General features: G+C 39.2%; 1 protein-coding gene across 3 annotated transcripts; it reads left to right on the top strand.

The window, feature by feature from the left end:
- Positions 1-360: 360 nt before the first annotated feature.
- Positions 361-16,541, top strand: LOC137255824 (sodium-dependent dopamine transporter-like). 3 transcript variants are annotated; one of them, XM_067793384.1, is made up of 14 exons: positions 361-403; positions 4,995-5,118; positions 6,603-6,734; positions 7,312-7,570; positions 8,039-8,171; positions 8,425-8,559; positions 8,908-9,011; positions 9,534-9,658; positions 10,404-10,516; positions 11,116-11,244; positions 12,341-12,440; positions 13,451-13,551; positions 14,965-15,135; positions 16,196-16,541. In XM_067793384.1, the coding sequence occupies exons 2-14, from the start codon at positions 5,004-5,006 to the stop codon at positions 16,289-16,291; spliced, it is 1,713 nt and encodes a 570-aa protein (XP_067649485.1). In that variant the 5' UTR covers positions 361-403; positions 4,995-5,003; the 3' UTR covers positions 16,292-16,541. The 3 variants fall into 3 exon arrangements, with proteins under 3 accessions (XP_067649485.1, XP_067649486.1, XP_067649484.1); XM_067793385.1 differs by lacking the exon at positions 361-403 and adding an exon at positions 913-977 and having other exon boundaries at positions 6,606-6,734; XM_067793383.1 differs by lacking the exon at positions 361-403 and adding an exon at positions 913-977.
- Positions 16,542-21,465: the final 4,924 nt, after the last annotated feature.

Below are 21,465 nucleotides of genomic sequence, written 5' to 3'. Positions count from 1 at the left end.
AAACAAAAAACAACAACAAATAAACAAAAACAGAAAAAAGATGGTCACGGAATATTCAACAATCATACTTTAGTTGTGTCACCAATACGTGATGTAGATTTTTTAGAATTGGAACAAAACAGTAACTATGTGTCTGTCTGGCTATCTGTCTCTGTGTACCTATCCATCTATCTGTCAATGTCCTCATCTCTCTGTCTATCTGTCTATCTACTTCGCCCGTCATAAGTACATAAAAGGCAGAATATTTAAAGCAGACATTCTAAAAATAACATTTACCAAGAGAACAGGTTTTTCAATGTAGCTGCTAGAGTTTACTGGGTAAAACTGTTCGCTTGGTTTGCCACACTGCAGCTACATAAATACCCGTAAATACGACGATCACCCGTCTTTCGGGATAGCAAAGGTAGGAATCATTTAATTTTAACAATATGGGTCCATGAACGCTTGTAATTGATCGCTCTCGAGTGAAGAGAGGAGATACAGATGGGGGGTCATTGCTGGTAGATGTATTCGGGGGTAAGACTGCAAGGCTATTCTTTCTGAGATATCGCTTTACATCAAATTATAGTATTCTTGTTGACAAATAACAACCAGAGGCGTTGGCGCTCAAAAGTGTGCCAACACTTCCGTGATGGTGTTGTGAAGTGGGGTAAGTTGATGTTTTATAATTACTTGACCTGGGACAGTACAGCAGAGGCAATAGAGGGTTACTGCTGTTTTGAACCCTGATATATAACCACATTAAAGTTTCATGTAATACCATTCACTATAGTTCTAAACACACTCTAAACGTCTCTCACCCGTCCACGGTGATGAATATAATATGCTGCCGTGTATTTTGGCGGGTAAAACTGACTGAAATGTACAGATATCTAGGTCGTTTGATGTGAGCTATTCTTCCTATTAGCACAGTGAAAGGTCGCCTTATCACTGTTCGCTGGATTCTATGTCCGTGAACATACACATCTTCAGACTGAGTGAGTTTTGTTTCACGCCGCTTAGACACATTTGTTAAAAGATGTATTTCTAAAACCATCATACTAGGGACACTGTAAAATAATCCCATGTCCTTCACCTCCATTAGAGTTAAAAAAAAGCTCCATCATCATCGTTTGAAATTATCTGATACCGTACCGTTGATCTGTTTTATTCAAATGTCAGCAAAGACAACGGGCTTCACACATTGTACCCACGTGGGGAGTGGAATCCGGGTCTTTGAAATGATAAGCGAACACTTTATCCAAGACAGCTCAAAGGTACTACGTGATTTTAAACGTTTATTTATGAAATATTCAACAGCCATACTTTAGTTGTGTTACAAATACGTGATGTAGCTTTTTTTAAGAATTGGAACCAAACAGTAGCTATCTGTCTGGGCGGCTATCTGTCTCTGTGTTTGCCTATGTGTTTGTCGGGCTTCACACATTTCAGTCTAATGGTATTTTCTTTCAGTGTCTCTCGTGAGGTGGTTTTAGAATAGATCTTTTTACAAATGTGTCTAAATTCTTTCCATTGTAAATATACGAAGAGTTAGGTTTAGCTTACTGTCAAAACCTGCTTTGTAATGCTACAGCACAGGATTATAGATACATGTACATTGATATATTACATCGATGATAAGTAAACAATAACACCCGTTTGACATCCCGTTGGCCTCTGAAGAGTTAATCAAGGGTTAGACTCTATCGAATAGCAAGAGGCGACTAAGAGGACTGACTTGGTTGACACGTCATCAGTTCCCAATCACGTATATCGGTGCTCATGATGTTGATCACTGGATTGTCTGGTTCAGATTATTCGCTACTGCCGTCATTTAGATGTGATGTTGCTGAGTGCGGCGTAAAACTAAACTCGAACTCACACTCTCGAATAACGACTTAATCATTTTACAGACAGCTTGAAGAGTATAGCAGATAAACATTACGTTCATTAAACATTATAACTGTTACGGAAGTGCTGGCATGTTAGTATGCAGATTGTTTATAGTGAGTGAGTTTAAATTTAACGTCACATCGACAATATTGCAGCCATATAGTGACGAGAAATACTGTAGATGCACAAAAAATACAAGTAATTAAAGAACCAGTCATCGACGGACTGAAAAACAACTAGAGTATCACAAAAAGAGATAAAACTAGCTAAATGTATTTTTAAAAGCAGAAAGCTATGTTAGACAATACCACGTACAAATTGGCTGTTTATCACCAACAACTGAAGGTAGATCACTATACTAGATGCCATTTGGGCTTACAGTGCTTCTGCTACCTGCATGGTCTCTAGCTGGTGATTTTCTTTTACCACAGAAAGCTAAATTACGAGAAATAGTTTTGAATGAGGAAATCTTGAACACGATAGACAATACAGAAGTCATAATGTTATATTATAATCCATAATGTTAGATACCCGTGAAGGTCTACCCGGGGTAGAATAGGTCTTCAGCAACCCATGCTTGCAATAACAGGCGTATATGCTTGTCGTAAGAGGCGACTAACGGGATCGGGTGGTCAGGTTCGCTGACTTGGTTGACACGTGTCACTGGTTCCCAATTGCACAGATCGATGCTCATGTTGTTGATCACTGGATTGTCTGCTCCAGACTCGATAATTTACAGACCTCGGTTATGTAGCTGGAATATTGCTGAGTGCGGTGTAAAACTCAACTCACTCACTCACTTGACTGACACACGTCATCCCCACAAATGCATAGCTCTAGCTCGGTGCTACCGTTGGAGATCCGGATCTTCCGTAACCCGTGCATGTCGTAAGCAGCGACAAGCAGGGTCGGGCCGTCAGGCTTGCTGACTTGGGCACATCCTGTTTGTATATATCAATGCTCATGCTGCTGATCACTGGATTGTCTGGTGTATCTACTGACTTCAAATGTCGCGTCGCCACATGCTTCTAATTATATGAGTTATTAAAGTACATGTACATGAGGGTCTTGAGTATGAGGTATGCATTTACATGCTCCTCCAAAAGACGATGAAAAGGTAGCAAGTCGAGCGGATACACATTGCAGTTGCAAACAAAAGGCAAAGTGGGGGGGATCCCTCGTTGGTATTGTATGAATACATAAGTACCCTCATTAACGCTGCACTCAGCAATGTTCCAGCTATGGTATTGTACTAATGCAGTAAACATGCATTAAACAACGTCAAACTTATTTGCATCTGGGGAAGACACATTTCATTCAAATGATTATTCTGTCTGTATTGACGATAGACTACTCAATGTTCTCCTTATGATTTCAATATAACGTAACAAAATTTTGAAGTTACTGAAATCATCAAACGTCCAACGATAACACTTCACGTCTTATAACAAATAAAGTTAGACAAGCCCTCAATCCTAGCAAAATACAATGTTTGGCAACCTATTAGGCTTACACGGAAGAACTGGCTAGGTGTCGCCTGACTGAGTCAAATACAACAACCGTTCCTTCTTTGACACAATACTTTGTTACATTCCTTCAATGCTTGTCAACTCGCGTTGACGCAATGATTTGCCCGCCAACACATATTTTCAAACATGTCACTAAGTACACTGTCTAACGAGGGATCCCCCCCACTTTGCCTTTTGTTTGCAACTGCAATGTGTATCCGCTCGACTTGCTACCTTTTCATAGTCTTTTGGAGGAGCATGTAAATGCATGCCTCATACTCAAGACCCTCATGTACATGTACTTTAATAACTCATATAATTAGAAGCGTGTGGCGACGCGACATTTGAAGTCAGTAGATGCACCAGACAATCCAGTGATCAGCAGCATGAGCATTGATATACACAAATGGGATGTGCCCAAGTCAGCAAGCCTGTTTACGACATGCATGGGTTACTGAAGATCAGTTCGAACCCGGATCTTCAACGGTAGCACCGAGCTAGAGCTATGCATTTGTGGGGGATGACGTGTGTCAACCAAGTAAGTGGGTGAGTTGAGTTTTACACCGCACTCAGCAATATACCAGCTATATGAGCGAGGTCTGTAAATTATCGAGTCTGGAGCAGACAATCCAGTGATCAATGGCATGAATATCGATTTTGACATGTGTCATGTGTGACATGACACGTGTCAACCAAGTCAGCAAGCCTGACCACCCGATCCCGTTAGTCGCCTCATAAGACAAGAACGGGTTACTGAAGATCATTTCTATCCCGGATCTTCAAGGAGGATTTCATTTTGTTAAAATAAATGACAACTTTGGTACGTTGTACTTCGAACACCACACAAACTAGACCATATACTGTATGTATCAGTATTTTGTTTTGTTGGACGTTACGCATTACAAAGGACAATGCAAACAAATGTGATCTGAAGTTAATAGGTGATCTGTAACAATGTTGAAATCAGTTTTAAGAACTGTCGATTCTTTTCAAGATATCTAATATTATCCATTATCAGCACGTTTGGCAACAAAGGCTTCATGATTAAAGCTACACGAGAACTTTCTCCCTCTGACATATTTTATAGTGACAAGCATAGTCGGGAGATCAAATGTTTGTCAGAATTGATGTTCTTTTTTCTTGGACTGTAAACAAACTCAAACAAATACTTTGGGCATTTCCACAATAGTTTAACCACGCGGTTGGAACACAAGGGTTGAACATAATGGCAATCCCTCCTTGATTCCGTTAAAGAATAGGGCTAATGTTTCTGATAAGGTACATCTGCTGGGTTAGCTAATATATTTCTCTTTATACGGATTTCAGTGGCACCTTGGGAATCAGTGTAGAGGTGTAAAACGGGAGAGGCAAGCCAAAGTTGACAGTACTAATGTATGAACCTGGCAGATTCTTTCTCAGTGAACGTACAGACCTTGAATAATAATTTTGTGTTTTATGTTATAAACCTGGAAGGCTCTTCCAATCAGGAAAAACTATACTTGGCAAGACTATCGTCAACATTGGAGTTACAACAGTCAATAGGACAGGCGTCACTTTCTTACACGGCTGATGCTCCACTATCAATTGTCACTGTGACTGTGATTTCTCTTATAGTTTGCAACCATGGCTCACGAACAGTGGCGCAGTCAACTGGATTTCATCATTACCCTTGTGGGATATGGTGTCGGTTCGGGAGCATTCATCAGGTTCCCCTTCTACTGTATGCGCAATGGAGGAGGTGAGTCTCACTGAAATAATACTTCCAAATTTGCATCTCAAAATGAAACATAACATGTCAACAGTAACACATATCTCCTTGTAAAGGAGGAAGGAAGACCTCTTTAAAAGTCTTCAGATTAATGACTAGAGATAGTTTTGTCATACATCATGGTTACAAACTCAATAGATAAGGACAAACTGGATGAGCAATTTCTTTAATCAGGTGGAGTGACGTTTCGACACAGCTTCTGGTATCGTTGTCGGGAAAGTACTTGCTCATCCATAAAGTTTGTCCTTATCTGAGTCACCAACTTCTAAACATGCCTCTCAAAGAAGTAGACTCAATAGATGGTAAAGTGTGATCGAAGTGTGTGTGTCACTGTATAGACACAATGAGGATCTTTCTACCAGCGCTAATAAACAGATGTGGATGGGTTTTTGGCTTAGGGCTTGTGAAAATCTAGGGTAGAATATCTACAGGTCTTCAGCAACCCATGCTTGCCGATCAATCAGTCAATCAAAATGTCTATTAACGTCTCACCTGTGTGCATAAAAACATATCCATATGACATCATAATATACAGAAGTTATAACAGGGGTACACAGTCAGTCGCCCAGCGATTTACGAGAGACGAATGACAAGTATGATAATTCATGATATTATGTACATATATTAAGGCAGACGATCTATACCCATGCTTGCCACAAAAGGCGACTATGCTTGTAACAGGCGACAATAGGCTGACTCATGTCATCAGTTCCCAGTTGCGCAGATCGATGCTCATGCTGTTGATTGTCTGGTCCAGAATCGATTATTTACAGATCGCCACCATATAGCTGGAATATTGCCGAGTGTGGCGTAAAACTTACTCACTCACTCATTTTTGGCTTGGGTCCTTACCATGTCATAAAATATAGTATGGTTGGAAGACATACAAAAATTCACTGGTCTTTTCTGAAATCACAGAGCAGATTCATTCAGCGTCTAAACAGCCCTGATATCTTCATCTCATTATCAGAGGTGTCTGCAAGAACGTTGGTTTCACGAACTGTTTCCAAGCCGCTCTGCCATATCGATCTCAGACTCAAAAAGAGCACCCTGATAATCTGTATTGTAGAGCAAAATTAATTTAATCTGATTTAAACCGTTGATTGTGTCTGAGTTAAAGGAATACTACACTCTGTCCTCCCTTTCTATCTGGTTCTCCAAAGAGAAATCAATTTCTATCTAATTAACCCAGGTCAAACAAATACAAACCACACCAAGAGAAAAGTTTATCATAATTTATATCTCTGAAGAATATCATTTTAAGACGTCGTCATGTATTTATAATTCCATACCTTAACAGTCTGTACTGTTTGCTTCGGTTAGATGTATTCCCTTGTAAGAAACCGAAGACAAAGTTACTTACATTCTACCTGGGTAAGAATTAATCCTGTTGATGTGTACCAGGAAAATATATTTATGAAGCATGCAATGAGGTATATCTGTCTGTTGTCAAGGAGCTTACCTGATAGTGTTCATGTTCTTCACAATGATTGGAGCCATACCATGTGTGTTTCTGGAGATGACAATCGGACAATTCTCTCAGAGTGGACCCATGAACGTGTGGAATATATGTCCTGCTTTCAAAGGTAACGCGTGACTTAACACAATCACATTCCAGTTTCATAAGAACTCTTTAGGACGCTTTTGTAGTAGAAATGTTTTTATTTCCGGGAATGTTCTATTTGATTCGAGTATTGTCTTGTTGCTTCGGGTGTTTTTTCGTTATTCAAGTATCATAAAAATATTCGAGTAATTTCATGCTTTTGGCATTTCCTGAATGCCCGAGGAGTTTTGAGTATCGAGTATTTTCTTATTGCTTTTCTTCGCAAGTGTGAAATTTCGAGTATCTGCTTGTTGTTTCGTGTATTTATAGTGGGATATTCGGGTCATATTGCCCTCGATCAAACATAAGGAAAAATAACAGTTTCAAAAGCAAATCTGCCCTAACTTCATATAAGATGTTATTTCGCATGTTTGGTCTATCCATCAATTGGTATGGCATCTCTTAGGTATACCCAATTCCAAACACTGGTCCACATTAAATATGCTTTGATATGGACTTATCTATATTGATGGCATTCTGTGAAGAAGTGAATATAAAGTTGCAGTTAGTATCTCGAAACATTTTGGTACATGGCGATACATTTTTCCCAACCGTTGCAGGTATAGGAGTCGGTACTGTTATCGTCACGTGGCTATACATTGGCTTTTACAACGTCACTTTTGCATGGTTTGTCTACTACTTCTACTACTCGTTCTCACACAACCTGCCTTGGTCTCATTGCGACAACGTATGGAACACCCCAGCATGCATTTGGAACGAGAATGCTTCACATCTGCCTAACGACACCATTCTAACAGACAATGGATATTCCTTGAACGAAACAGACGGACGGATGATAGCAGCCGAAGAATTCTTTAGGTTGGTTTACAAATACTAAAATAATATTTATCTTATATTAAGCATACAATTGTATTCACTGAAATGGTCAGTTCTACTATTTATTTCACGATGTTATTTCAAGAAACATTACAGATAATCATGATTGGTCAGACCAAACCCTCCTTGATAGGCGTTCTAGAAGTTGAGTGGATGAAGAATGAGAACTATGAGTTATGGATATACAACTTCTTTTATTCAGTGAGTGCGACGTTCCGACATAGATAGATACTAATGTCGTTGTCAAGCAAATTAGCTTGAGTTGTATATCCATAAATCATAGTCCTCATTCATGAAAGAAACCCTGTTCATTCTATCATGCGTTTTGAAGACGTAAATGTCTATCTGCTCACTTCATTCTTTCCCTACTAACATTGTTTGCATGACGTCCACCTCACCCACTCTTGTCTCTGATGTAAGCTATTGACATAAGGGTGTTGACAACCACAGAGTCCAGATGCTTGGGGAAAGTGATGGCCTGGACTACCTTGGAGGTCTAAGATGGCATCTTGTTGGATGTCTCGCGGTCACCACAGCGATCTTATTCCTTTCGATGTTTCAAGGAATCAAAGTATCAGGGAAGGTATGATGCCGAATTAAGATACCGGATACAATTTTAGGCAAGTCAGATGTACGTGTATGCTACTTTGACTGTAAGGTGACCGTAACTCCATACCTTCACATATGCATAAGGTAGTATTACCACTATGGTTGTCTTGTACAACGGCATTTATGTCTCTCCGTGATATATATAAATATATCGTTTGTATATGTATACAGTTTGTTTTGGCTAGTCGGAACCTGGTTCCCTCACTTCCTCTGTCCTTTTTCACCAGCTTGTCTACATCACCGTAATAGTTCCCTACATCCTCATCTTGGTGTTCCTAATCCGGGGCTCTCTACTTCCGGGGTCGGCAGAGGGATTCCACTACTTCATCTACCCTAAGTTTGACAAGCTTACAGACCCCGAAGTGAGTCTGTTTTGACTTGTGCCATCGTTATTATCATAATTATCACAACGAAAACAGCAACAAAGTCATTTCGCATTTGTCACGTTTAGTTATGGACGCTTAGTCAGGCGGGGAAAATAAAATCACAGTCTAATACGTCTCCTGCGCTCAATGATGCTGAGGTCACGGTAACCTCTACGCTGACGTACGTCAAACAGGTTGTTTCTCCTCTACCATAACCTATCCACGTCAAATCCCCGTAAGATCCAATATCAGTAGTATGGCTTTCTATACATATGCAATTTCATACGGATATATATAGATATAAATAATCACAGCAAAGTTCTATCTTGTAATCTATCGTCTCAGGTGTGGATTCACGCGTGTAGATACGCCCTATTTTCCTTGGGTATAGCCATGGGATGTTTCATCACTATGTCTGGACACAACAGAAAGGATAACAACTGCTTCAGGTATATTCCATGGTTTCATATGTTGTGGCTGTATCAGTACATGGTAACACTATTTTCGGTAATTTGTAACTATATCTAACTCCAAAGTAAAACATGTGGTCTTGATTACCTTATTTTGGTCCTATCCCATGAATCATGATTAGTCTAATTGTCTGTGAGTGAGTGAGTGTGTTTAGTTTTACGCTGCACTCAGCAATATTCCAGCTTTGTGGTCGCATTCTGTAAACAAAATCAAGTCTAGACCAGATAATCCAGTGATCAACAGTATGAGCATCGATCTACAAATGGGAACCGATGACATGTGTCAACCAACTCAGCGAGCCTGACCACCCGATCCCGTTAGTCGCCTCTTACGACAAGCATAGTCGCCTTTCATGGCAAGCATGGGTTGCTGAAGGCCTAACCAAGCTCGGACCTTCACGACTACCTAATTGTCAGTAAGATGCATATATCATTATATCCGAAATCATAATATTCAATCTATTTTTGAATAGCATGCTGATTATGTATGGTTTCTTAAAGGGATGCAGTAATAATCTGCCTGATTGATTCACTCACCAACGTTTTCTTCGGCTTTGCTTTCTTCTGTGTCCTTGGTCATGTGGCCTACCAGCGTGGAGTAACTGTTGAAGCTTTTCAATCTTCAGGTAAGTAACATGTTAATATAGCCGATGAGTTTAGGGGTAGCGAGGTTCCATGACTCTGCAATTAGCGATTATACAGTTTGTCAGAACAACATCCCTGTAACTGTTATTGAGGTGCTGAACCATACTAGCTCTGTCGCCTCTCCAGTCTTCCTTTGTGTTTATTTGTGCTCTTTGGATATCTATCTGCTCAGGGCTATTTCACTCAACTCTATTGATATGACCTTGACAACCTCCGATATTTCAGCAACTAAATTTCGCATTCATGCGATCAACATTATCCTAGTATGATACAGTTTTTGCGCCCGTTAACTGTAACGATTGTCACTAAAAGAACGAATGGACGTTTGTGTGAACATTTCAAATGTTGACTGCCTTCAACATCGTGCAATCCACGTTTTTGCAATCAGAGCACGCACAGTGCTTGATCTAAATTTAAAAAATAAGAACAGTTTCTTCCACTGTTTGTATATGACGCACGGAAGATTTCTTGACATGTTATTCCGTTACTCTGAGTGTCCCATATGGGCGCAGCGTGTGAAGCCCATTTCTGGTGTCCCCCGCAGTGATACTGTTGGAATATTGCTAAAAGCCGCGCAAAACAACACTCATTCACTGTGTGTCAGATAACATTTGACAGAATATATATAAATGAGCTCAGATCATTTGCCTGGTCCTTTCAAAATATCACTTTCATCACTGAACAGACATAGAAAACGTACATTGACTATCGCACTTGCATTTGTAGGGCTTGACTTGGCTTTCATCGTCTACCCTGAGGTCATTTCAGCACTCCCACTGCCTCAGTTATGGTCTGTGATGACTTTCTTTACCTTGATGTTGTTGGCTATCGATTCTATGGTAAAGGGATGTTCTAATGAGTACCTTTTGAACGTGAACCTATGTCTTAATTGAACGTAGGATTAACTGTAATACCATTACAATCTGCTCTTGGAGACATTCTGTCTGGAGAAATGTTGTATTATGACATTTCTACTGTATCACTAATCATGTATCTTAAATTAGACTAAAAATCAAGGTAGTTGTCCACTTTATTGTGATATTGGTTTCAAGTTTATGTAAGGGTGTCTTTGTGCAAGGGAAATGGGTAGTGTAAAGGTAGTGTAAAGTTTGATACGGATGTTTTAATCAGGTGTCTCTTATGATCATCTTGTCATGATTCAGTTCAAAATTTTGTTCAGAACACTCTATGGCTTTATATAAAAACATGTCCACTAACGTTCACAATTTGGCCAAAATGTGCCTAATGGTTTGGATAGTAATAACACTGTCATATACTGATATTCATACAGATATACCATGTAATTCTCGTTTAGCAGAGGTTCTGGTTGGGGGAGTGTGTGTGTATGTGCTCATCGTTTAGACTCTGTTCACATTTTGTACGAGTTAGAAGCATTGCTGTTCAACTTCTGAAATATGTGTAATTTGAATCAATGCAGGCACCGACTGTTGAGATAATCATTGCTGCCTTGGAGGATGTGTTTCCGAGGTTGATGAAACGACGCTGGCTTATCATAGGTCCTGTGGTCCTCAGTCTCTTCCTGTTTGGATTGATATATATTTCAGAGGTAATGGTACTCCTCAAGTCTCTACTCCAGAAGTTTCTTTCTGCTTGGATTGATATATATTTCACATGTAATGGTACACCTCAAGTGTCTTCCTGTTTAGACTGATATATGTTTCAGACGTAATGGTGCACATCAAGTTTCTTCTTGTTTGGACTGATATATATGTAAGAGGTAATGGTGTTCCTCAAGTTTCTTCCTGTTTGGACTGATATATATTTCAGAAGTAATGGTGCTCCTTAAGTCTCTTCTTGTATATTTTAATTGTGTTTTGTGTGCCAAAAATAGAGATGATTTTTTCCTCAGGCAAAAAGCGCACTTCAGTTACTTCCTCTTGCTTGTGGGGCTACCATGCAGGAACATCCTTTTGGTCCCTTGTAAGGTCATCCACCTTCAGTTACAACAGTCCGTTTTTGATTTGGTAATGTCTTCAGTAGTTAAAAATAATTTAGATTACAATGCAAGTTGATGTACCAAATACTGCTCTTTGTCGACAGGTTTCAAATTCTAACTTTGAACATCCTAAAAATCTGTTTTAGTCTAGAAAGACTGAAATACCGTGATGCACACTATTTTTGTCAGTTTGTGAGATGAACTTGTTTTATTCCCACATCAACAACGTGGTAATTAAGAAATGAAATATTTGCTTTGGGAATCTAAACAAAGCACCTGTATGAATGTCAGGGAGTTATTATCCTCCGTCACGAATTCGGTAGGGGCGTTGATTTTAGCTCCTTTCGTCCATTGGAGATAATGCGGACAGATTTTCTCACAAAGGGCTATAAATTGGGAAACAAAATTTGGCATGTGTTTCCAAGACAAATGCTTTGATGGAGTTCGAAAATGGGAACCGTTTTACAATATGTTACAAAGTTATTACCATTGTCATGAGTCTCTCGTGCACGGTATCCCCCGGAGGGCACAGGTTTTCTCCAAGAGCGTATTTGGGAACCCAAACTTGATATGCGTTTTCAGGACATGAATCTAGCTGTGAAGTTGAAAAACACGAACTAAATAGAAACAGAACACTGTGACGGGAGATATTGGTGACCATGTCTTCTTGTTATATCATGCAGATCTGAGAATCTATATATTTCAGGGTGGGATATATGCGGTAACGCTGATGGACTGGTACGCCTACTTCCCATCGACAGCCGTGTTTGGCATCCTTGAGTGTATTGCTGTGGGCTGGTGTTATGGTAAGAATATCCCAACTTTGGTAATTTTGTAATCGTTTTGCTCTTTTATTTGTTATTATGTTGTGAATGCTTCGATGCGTAGATAGACTTTTTTTTTTAAGTATCACAGTGGTCAACTTAAAATGAGTAAATATGTTCACTGCAGCAGAAAAACCTTTACAAATGCCCATTATTTAGCTCATAGGCTTAATGCACTTCACACAGGCCAACAAACTCATTCAGCAAGCGATAACACTCATTCTATAATAAATAAAAATACCCGCTAAAAGTAAAATCCGCTGTACATGTTCGACTGTAACATAATGCACTGCACGAAAAGAACCAGGCATAGTCCAAACAAATGAACAATAACGAAAAAGAAAAAAAAAAGAAAAACAACAACAAAAAAAAGAAACAAAAAAAACAACAACAACAAATGACAACCTGATCGAGAGTGTTATTAATCACTTTCGAGACTTCAAGAACTTTAAGAACATCTATGTGGAAAGAACTCGGCCAACTGTACACCAAAAGCCCTGGTAAGTAAGCATTTGCTGCCGGTGTGCTGTACGCCACAATCGTTAGCTCCTTGTCAAAGTATATTCTATTCTCTGTGTATATGCTTCTTACGAATCTATTCCTTTGAGTGAGTGGTTAAGCCAAAGATGAAAAGACAAACACCTGGTCTTCATTAGCATTTTAGAACCAGATTCAAACGTTATCACAACCATTCAGAATGTTGGCAACAGACTGAAGTAAACTGGCACCTGGCCTGCCATCATCTAATCATTTATATTTAAGACAAAAATAATTTTTATTACAGTAATACATAGTATTACCAGCCACATGCGTTAAGGCTGACGAATCTGCAAACATTTGGTTGGCTTCAAGAACTTGTTAACATATTCATCGACAATTACTGAAGTTATCTTTCGTTGTTGTTTTGTTTAACGTACGTTATATTTTGCTAACCAAGCACTCTAGTTGGTGCACCTGTGAATATAACATACCGTGGCGACCTTCCCTTGAAGGAACAAAGAGACTTCAGGAGGACGTCCATACGATGTGGGGGAAGAAGATACCGCTGGTCATGGTCATTGGTTACAAGATTTTGTGCCCTCTATTTCTAATTGTAAGTTATTCTAGTCTGCTAAAGATTATATACTCACATGAAGCAAGAAAATATTACATAAAAATACATAAAACAGCTATTGCTATGACGACGTTACAAAACCTACTGCTGTGATACGCTAAAGGAAACCGTGCAGTTAACAATGTTCCAGCAGTGACATGCTTGTATACACTCTTGCCATTAGTGTCAGATTATGCAGATGTGTGTACATAGGTTTAATGAGTAAATGTCTGATGTGCAGAATTACGTGCTGTTCGCCATATCCTTGGTTTGTTTGCGGATAATAAGAGTAATATGTCAACTGTTGAGTGGCAAACTGTCGATGACAGACAAGTCAGTGCTTGGCATCAGCAACGGATCACTCTTCTTGGACAAACACGGATTTAAATAATTGTGCATTTATAATAAGGTAAAGCCTATTCACTAGACGGATGCTTATAACAATCTGACTATCATTATCCCGGAAAACCTAACCTACCAGTGAGACGCTGGGTTATTAGTCAATTCTTTTCTCTTATTCAGTACAATATACAGTATGTGGGTCCTGTGTACAACAAGGTCGATGCATTATAAAAGACTTATGCAAGAACAGCAAAGCTGTGGAGGCAATGCAGTCAGTTTGAGAATTTATCCAGGTGTGTCCTCGCATGAAAAGATATAGCATTACACTATCTCAAATGCTTAGGGTTTACTACCAAGTAAATGTACAAAGACAGACCCCACTGCATATACAGCACACAGGTATGTCCAGGCATGAAAACAAATAGCATTCCACACTCATAAATGCCTAGGTTTACACTACCAAATAAATGCACAAAGACAGAACCCACTGTCTGTACATCACCCAGGAGTGTATGCAAAAACAGCAAGGCTATCTGATGATACAATGGATATTGCAAAATAATTATCCTTGTGTACCCGGACATGGAATCTATTGCATTTTACGTTCAATTGTGTCTAGTTTTACGCTACAGGATAAATATTCAAAGGTATTAAGAAGACTTATGCAAGTACGACAAAAATATATACAATCGATATTGGCAGAATGTTTATACAGGTGTGCATGGGATATATACCATTACATGTCACATGACTTATCCCACTGGGCAAACATTTCCTGATGGATGAACAAAGGCAATTTTCAAGAAATTCACATGTGTCATACATGCTTCCCTTTGGGACTCTACAAACTATTACTAGTCAAGCTGCGGAACACACGGTCACACATCCTAGGGCTCTCAGCGCCCACCGTTCCTTAACTTCAACTGAGTTTTGCGCTCAGTTCTGTGCACAGGGCCACACACCACCACAACGTCTATTAATATATTGGAATTTTTACATGATCCTCAGTTTTAAGGTGAACACCAGTGAAGAGGAAAGTGTGTATCTTTTACGTTCCAACTGTTGTACTAGGTGATCTGCTGCTACTCCTTCTACTCCTACCGACCCCCGAAGTATGGGGACTACATCTATCCCACCTGGGCAACAGCTATTGGGTGGCTCATATCCTTTTCATCACTCCTGCCTTTACCGGCTGTTTTCATCTGGGCGGTTTACAACACCCCAGGAGCAACAATGAAACAGGTAACCGCAGCTAAAAGACTGAGAGATATCTTAATATGCTTGGCACTATTCAACTCACTAGGTGCATACTGTCACGTATGTGCTCTGTATCGTACTGTGGTCCTCGAGACAAATGGTCGGGACGTGTAAGTCTCAAGAAATATACTTTTCAAAACAGTTACGGTGCTTTCACAAAGAACCCGAAAGTACAAGGGGTGTGCGCTGTTCTGTTTTAATTTATATTTATGTTATTAATATTCTGTCAGTGTGGTGCCATTTTATGCTAAGGTTCTTTAAATGTCTAACTACATGTAACTTACTGAAACTACCTCTTGGGGTGTTTGGGCAACTGCCACAAAAAAGTGCCATGTCAAGATGCATGAACATAATCTTCTCATCATATGTACCTTCCTGGGGACTGTATTTGTAAAATATACTCTTCAAAAAAAGTAGGGGAAATTTAGTTTTAATTTAAATTGAAAAATGGGAGATATTTTGGTCTCAATCAATGTTGCTAAGATAATGTTTGACGGCGCATCACCACATTCACTTCCGTATGTTTGTACAGTAATCGTTTTGAAATATGAATGTGTTTGAGGTAAAACTTTGCATGTGTACGATTTAACAAACAAACAAAAAAAACCCAGAAAGAACCAAAACAAACAATAAAACTAAAAACGAATTGAAACAACCACTAACAACTGTTTGATGCCAGATGATTGTCAGAATTACAGGGCTACAGTGATTTATTGAAGTTCAAGGGTGGTAACGAAGTGAGTTTAGTTTTACGCCACACTCAGCAATAATCCAGCTATATGGAGGTGGTTTGTAAATAATCGAGTCTGGACCAGAAAATCCCGTGATCAACATCGATGTGAACCTATGACAGGTGTCAAGCAAATCAGCAAGTCCACACGATCTAATACTGAAGATCTTGGCTACTGGGTATTGAAGATCTTCATATGATATATAAGATATGGTGGTGCGTTCGTTTTATGTCTGTCTTTTAAAGGTCTGAGCACGCTTATATGTCCTGTTTTACCCAGCGTAAACATGTTTCTATCACATCGACATATTTCAGAAATTGAAGAAATCTTTCGAACCTAGTGAAGACTGGATTCGATCACAGAACGAGGACGATGTCCCCGGCGTGTTCCAACCAATGGTGGCTCCCTAGATTGATTCAGCCTCACAAGGGAAATGCGGCAGCCCAGTGAAATCTCCTCAGAGTCTTTGTTTTAAATGTTCTTAATAATATATTCCATAGATACACATAGCAATCTATTTTCGGTTCATCTCAATATGGCTGTAATATTGCCTATGCGATGTAAAATGTTAACTCACTCACAATCAATCTACTTTCGGTTCAATTTCACCTCATGCTTTCATGAACTTGAACCGTGGGCAAGTATTTAGAATATCACAGATCTATGTACCATACTAACTGATTCAATGTTAGTAATATCAAAATACGGTCATTGATATAATGTACTCTGTGGTCAGTAGTTACAAATAAATACACCCAGACAATAATTATCTCTTGTTTTTCCGCTTCCTCGTGGAAATGTGCTGTGTTCTATCGGACCATGAATGCATACAGATGCATTTTCAGAAGAGGACAAACGTGAAGAGAAAACGTGCTGTACACTTGAATACCGTATGTTGTTGTGCAATTTGGTGCCAAATGCTTGTTGTTGAACGCAGTACAGTCAGCAATATTCCAGTTGCATGGCGGCGGTCTGTAAATACTCGAGTCTGGACACGTCAATCCGGCGATCAACCTCCTGACCATCGATATACGCTATTGGGATACGATGACATGTGTCAACCAAGTCAGCGTGCAAGACCACCCGAAGCCGTTAGTCGATTTTTACGACAAGCATGGATTACTGAAGATCATTTCTAACCCGGATCTTCACGAGTTGTGACAATACACTGATGTTACAACATATGTTCTTGACGACCAAGGACGTCAAAGTCTTTGAAAAACTCACCCGATAAAAGGGGTGGTGGCTAAGACGTCCACTCGTCATACCGAAGACTCGGGTTTAATCCCATACAAGCGACCAATATGGCACTCCCATTTCTGGTTTTCCCCGCTGTGATATTGATGGAATATTGCTAAAACGGCGTAAAACAACACTCACTCTATGAATTTCCCTCGACTGGTTGAATCGGTTTCTGTGGGATACAGAAGGTGGTCGATTTACAGTTCAGAAAGGTTATTGACAACCTTTTATTATCAATCAATATGTAGGCCACCGACGTATTCATAAGTACAGGTGTCCCACGAACAGAGTTGAAGAAACTAAGTCGGTTGGTTTTTAACGATGGTTGTAAACGAATACGGCAACGGTGGACTTACAATGGTGAGCGTGGAAATGTTTGATAAATATATTTAAACAATTTGGATCAAACGACTATCATATTCGGAAGTCCCATGGCAGTCTTTAGTGCATGAAACTCTTCGTCCACATGGAAACACAACAATCTTTAACTTCTAGGAAAAATACATTTCATAAACAAAATTTTGAAAAATCAATTTTGGGATAATGTCCTTTATAGTTACAGCCTATAACACATGACAAGGTAACAACCAGTAAAGACTTCGTAAAACTTCCCATTCTAAATATAACGAATTTACAAACAAGTTGAAAAATAACCTTATGTACATGTATATAATTAACAAAGAAAGCAAAAATGACATGTTGAAACGACTAATTTTGTCAAAAGACATATTGCTAATTATAAGTTCATCTACCAAACCTTTAGGTGATAAGGATAGAACCATATTAGACTAAATTACAGGTAAATGGGAATCCAGACTAGACATGCAAATCTCAACAGACATTATGTCGAAAGGTTTATCCATTATCAATAACTGTTGCGCTGATAATAAGACAAGAAAAGTTCAGTTCAAAATTCTTCATCGTATTTTAATAACACAAACTTTTCGTCGTAATATAGGGATATCTGACAACACCCACTGCGTTGCCTGCACTGAGGAACATTTGAACATTGCAGGAAAACTCAAAATGTGATGAGACAGTTTCCAATATGCTCAGAGTCTGAAGAATCAACCAAGACGAAATTAAAAAGATCCAAATCAATCTTACTTGGAGACCCAAATCCAATCATTCTGTTAAACCATTTGTATAACACTCTCAAAATGCATATCTGTACTTGAAAAACTGGAGAAACAACTTTGCATTTCCAAGGTTTGATATAAAATATCAATCAACGTTCTAACACTAAAATATATATATTTACGACCCTGCCAATACCACACTAGAAGGAAGTAGTCAACACTGATGCCGAAACTTTGTACGTAAACACACTGTCTCCGACACGCCCGCTCCCCCGTCTTTTTTCCTCTCTTGCCATCTACTCCTTCCTCCTTTCCTGTCGTCCTCTTCCTATTTCCACACAATGTCGGACAAAACCACCAATATTACTTTCACATCCATGTACAATATCTTCATCTCTATGTGAAATGGATATAGCTTCGTATTTGAATTAACAAAGTGGACGTGTGACATCTCGCCTGTATTTATACATCGTATGTGTAACATCTGTGCTAATAAAAAATAGAAAGAAATAGAAAAAAATGGAAAATACTATTACACAGACGCAGGAGCAGACCCTCTAACATCCAAAACCTACTGTGATATTACTAACCAGAAGTATCTGATCCGACAAATATTAATCTTCCACAACACAAGGTGTCTCGTTAATTAAAGTTGATGTTGCAAGGCATATTATTGCCTCGCGGTGTGCATTGGCGACAGTATTGGATTTTTAACATAATACTTTGCATACTTTTAAAGGTGGAGTTGGTACATAAACAGGGATCTTCGACTTTTACAACTTGAGGAATGATCAAAGGGTTATTGTCTTCAAACATAAAAGATGGTCGGGGGCTATTGAGCAGCCTAGTGATTAAAGCTTTCGCTCGTCACACCGAAGACCGGGGTTCGATTTCCCTGGTGGGTACACTGTGTGAATCACATTTCTGGTGTTCCGCGCTGTGATATTACTGCGAAACTGAGGAATACGGCGTAAAGCCAAACTCATTCACTTCATGAAAGATGATCGTCTAAGATTTCACTTCTTGGACTGTGAGACTTCCTTAAGTTATTGCTCTCATCCAAGCAATGTTAAACTGTTTGACTGGAAATTGAAGCCCGGTTATAACAGCAATAAATCCCCGCTTTGTCTTTTATCCAGTGATGATATCGTCGGTGTTTGTGAGGCGCTTCCAGAACACTTGGGGCATTCGAGACATATTTTCTAACGTCTCCTGGACTTTAAGCGCAGAGGAAATACATGTAGATCCAGAACACAGGAAAGGACCAGATCTATAAAGTATACATGTAATATCCTTATGGCTCAGACTAACTTCTCCAGAGGAAAAAGGAAGAGAGACAATATATGGTATGGATTTACAACTTCTTTAATATTTACAACACGACGTCGCTAGGCTACTTCTTGCACCTTCAAAGGTTGACAGAAACGCCGTGTTGTAAATATCAAAGCAGTTGTAAATCCTTATCATATGTTTTATGTTACCTTTCAATCTCAAAATGCACGTGAAGCATCTGATGCCAGTTTTAGTTTTTCTTCTGGTTAGTATTTACATTTTGTTCAATATCGAATGAACACACTATCTAGAGAGAATACAATTATACATAACATTCATGACTTCTAGGTTAAACGTTTGGCGTTTAGACAATACAAGTAACAATTTATTGATAAAGGTACACTTCAATCTGCATATGGTACAATTCATGTACGAATGACTGCTGCATGTTCGAATATTGGCCAATTAAAGTCTACTTCCAAAGAAATCGTACGGAAAGTACGTACATACGTATATCGTACATTGCAGGTCAGAAATTGGTTTTCCCTTGCGACATCTGATTGATCGTCTTCACTCGATTGATCAACTTGGCTTTCTTTATTGCTGTCAAAACTGTTTCAACTAACCACGAACTCATACTGATATGGAATAGTGTGAGCGGCTAATCGATAATTCAACATTTACATCAGCGTTAACGTCATGGCGAACGCTGGGGAACAATTAAGGAAACACGTTTAATCTGTCACCTGCTGAGTAGTTAAGAAACTGCTCCTCAAGAAGTAAGGTAATAAAGGTAAGGTAATTCATGTTATTCACGCCAATGTTGGGAACCTCTTACTCACTGACAACAGAATAATTTTCAGACATCGACTTTTTTTTATTTGTAAGATATTAATGTCATAAAACATGGGAAATGTGATAGCGCCAGTGCACTGGAACAAAAATAAAAATAGAGTGTAAAGAGTGTGTATTTTGCGTCTGTGTTTGTTGAACATTTTGTACTGAAACCTTTATTAAAAACTAAACTAAGCTGAAAGAAAACTGAGTTCGCTGAAAATAAAAGCGAGTGTTATTACCGCGAAGGGAAAAAAGTTAATTTACCAAACACACGTATAACACAGACTACATAGGCCAAACGCGTCGAAAGTTCATTGATTAATTGAATGTTGTTTTACAGCGCACTCAGCAATATTCCAGCTATGTGGCGCCAGTTTGTAGAACATCGAGTGTGGACCAGACAATCCAGTGACTAACAACATGAGCAAAATCATGATCTACATAATTGGGATACAATGACATGTGTCTGCTGTGCCAGCTGATCGGATTATTTGTTCTGGATTATTTGACAGAACCTGTTCCCAATGTTGATATCAAACCAAAATGAAGTATTAGAATATGGGAACAGTATCTTCATACAACCCCAGACAGTACATGAAAAAGGTTTCCCCCGAAGTGTGTGAGTGAGTGAGTTTAGTTTTACGCCACACTCAGCAATAGTCCAGGCATGTGGCAGCGGTCTGTAAAATAATAAGAGTCTGGACCAGACAATCCAGTCATCAACAGCATGAGCATCGATCTGCTCAAATGGGAACCGATGACGTGTCAACCAAGTCAATGAGTCTGACCACCAGATCCCGTTAGTTGCCTGTTACGACAAGCACATTCGCCTTTTATGGCAAGCATAGGTTGCTGATGACCTTTTCTACCCCGTACCTTCAAGGGTGTCTCCTGAAGTGGTTAATATGATCCTTTATCATGATGAATCAAATACAACTCACAAGGTTCAATGTGTTTGACTAAGAAACTTTTACATTGTCATCGGTCTCAAAAACGATCTGATAAGGTCAGTAATATTTTAACAGCCATTTCCCGTTTACCTTTTCCCCCACCTGGACTAGCTATAATGGAGACAACGAGACCACCTCACCTTCTCAGTATGTCGATATGTGCTGAAAGGATTCTTAGAATACTCACAGCATAACTGTATGACA

This window comes from Haliotis asinina, chromosome 11, assembly GCF_037392515.1.
Source record: "Haliotis asinina isolate JCU_RB_2024 chromosome 11, JCU_Hal_asi_v2, whole genome shotgun sequence".
In the NCBI taxonomy this organism is placed as follows: Eukaryota; Metazoa; Mollusca; class Gastropoda; order Lepetellida; family Haliotidae; genus Haliotis; species Haliotis asinina.
This window is presented reverse-complemented; position numbering and strand designations above follow the sequence as displayed.

Excerpts from the sequence above, each read along its gene's own strand:
- LOC137255824 (XM_067793384.1), top strand. The coding sequence starts at position 5,004 with ATGGCTCACGAACAGTGGCGCAGTCAACTGGATTTCATCATTACCCTT. Across the intron at positions 7,571-8,038 it reads GCAGCCGAAGAATTCTTTAG|AGTCCAGATGCTTGGGGAAA; the intron begins GTTGGTTTACAA and ends TGACAACCACAG. Across the intron at positions 11,245-12,340 it reads GATTGATATATATTTCAGAG|GGTGGGATATATGCGGTAAC; the intron begins GTAATGGTACTC and ends TATATATTTCAG.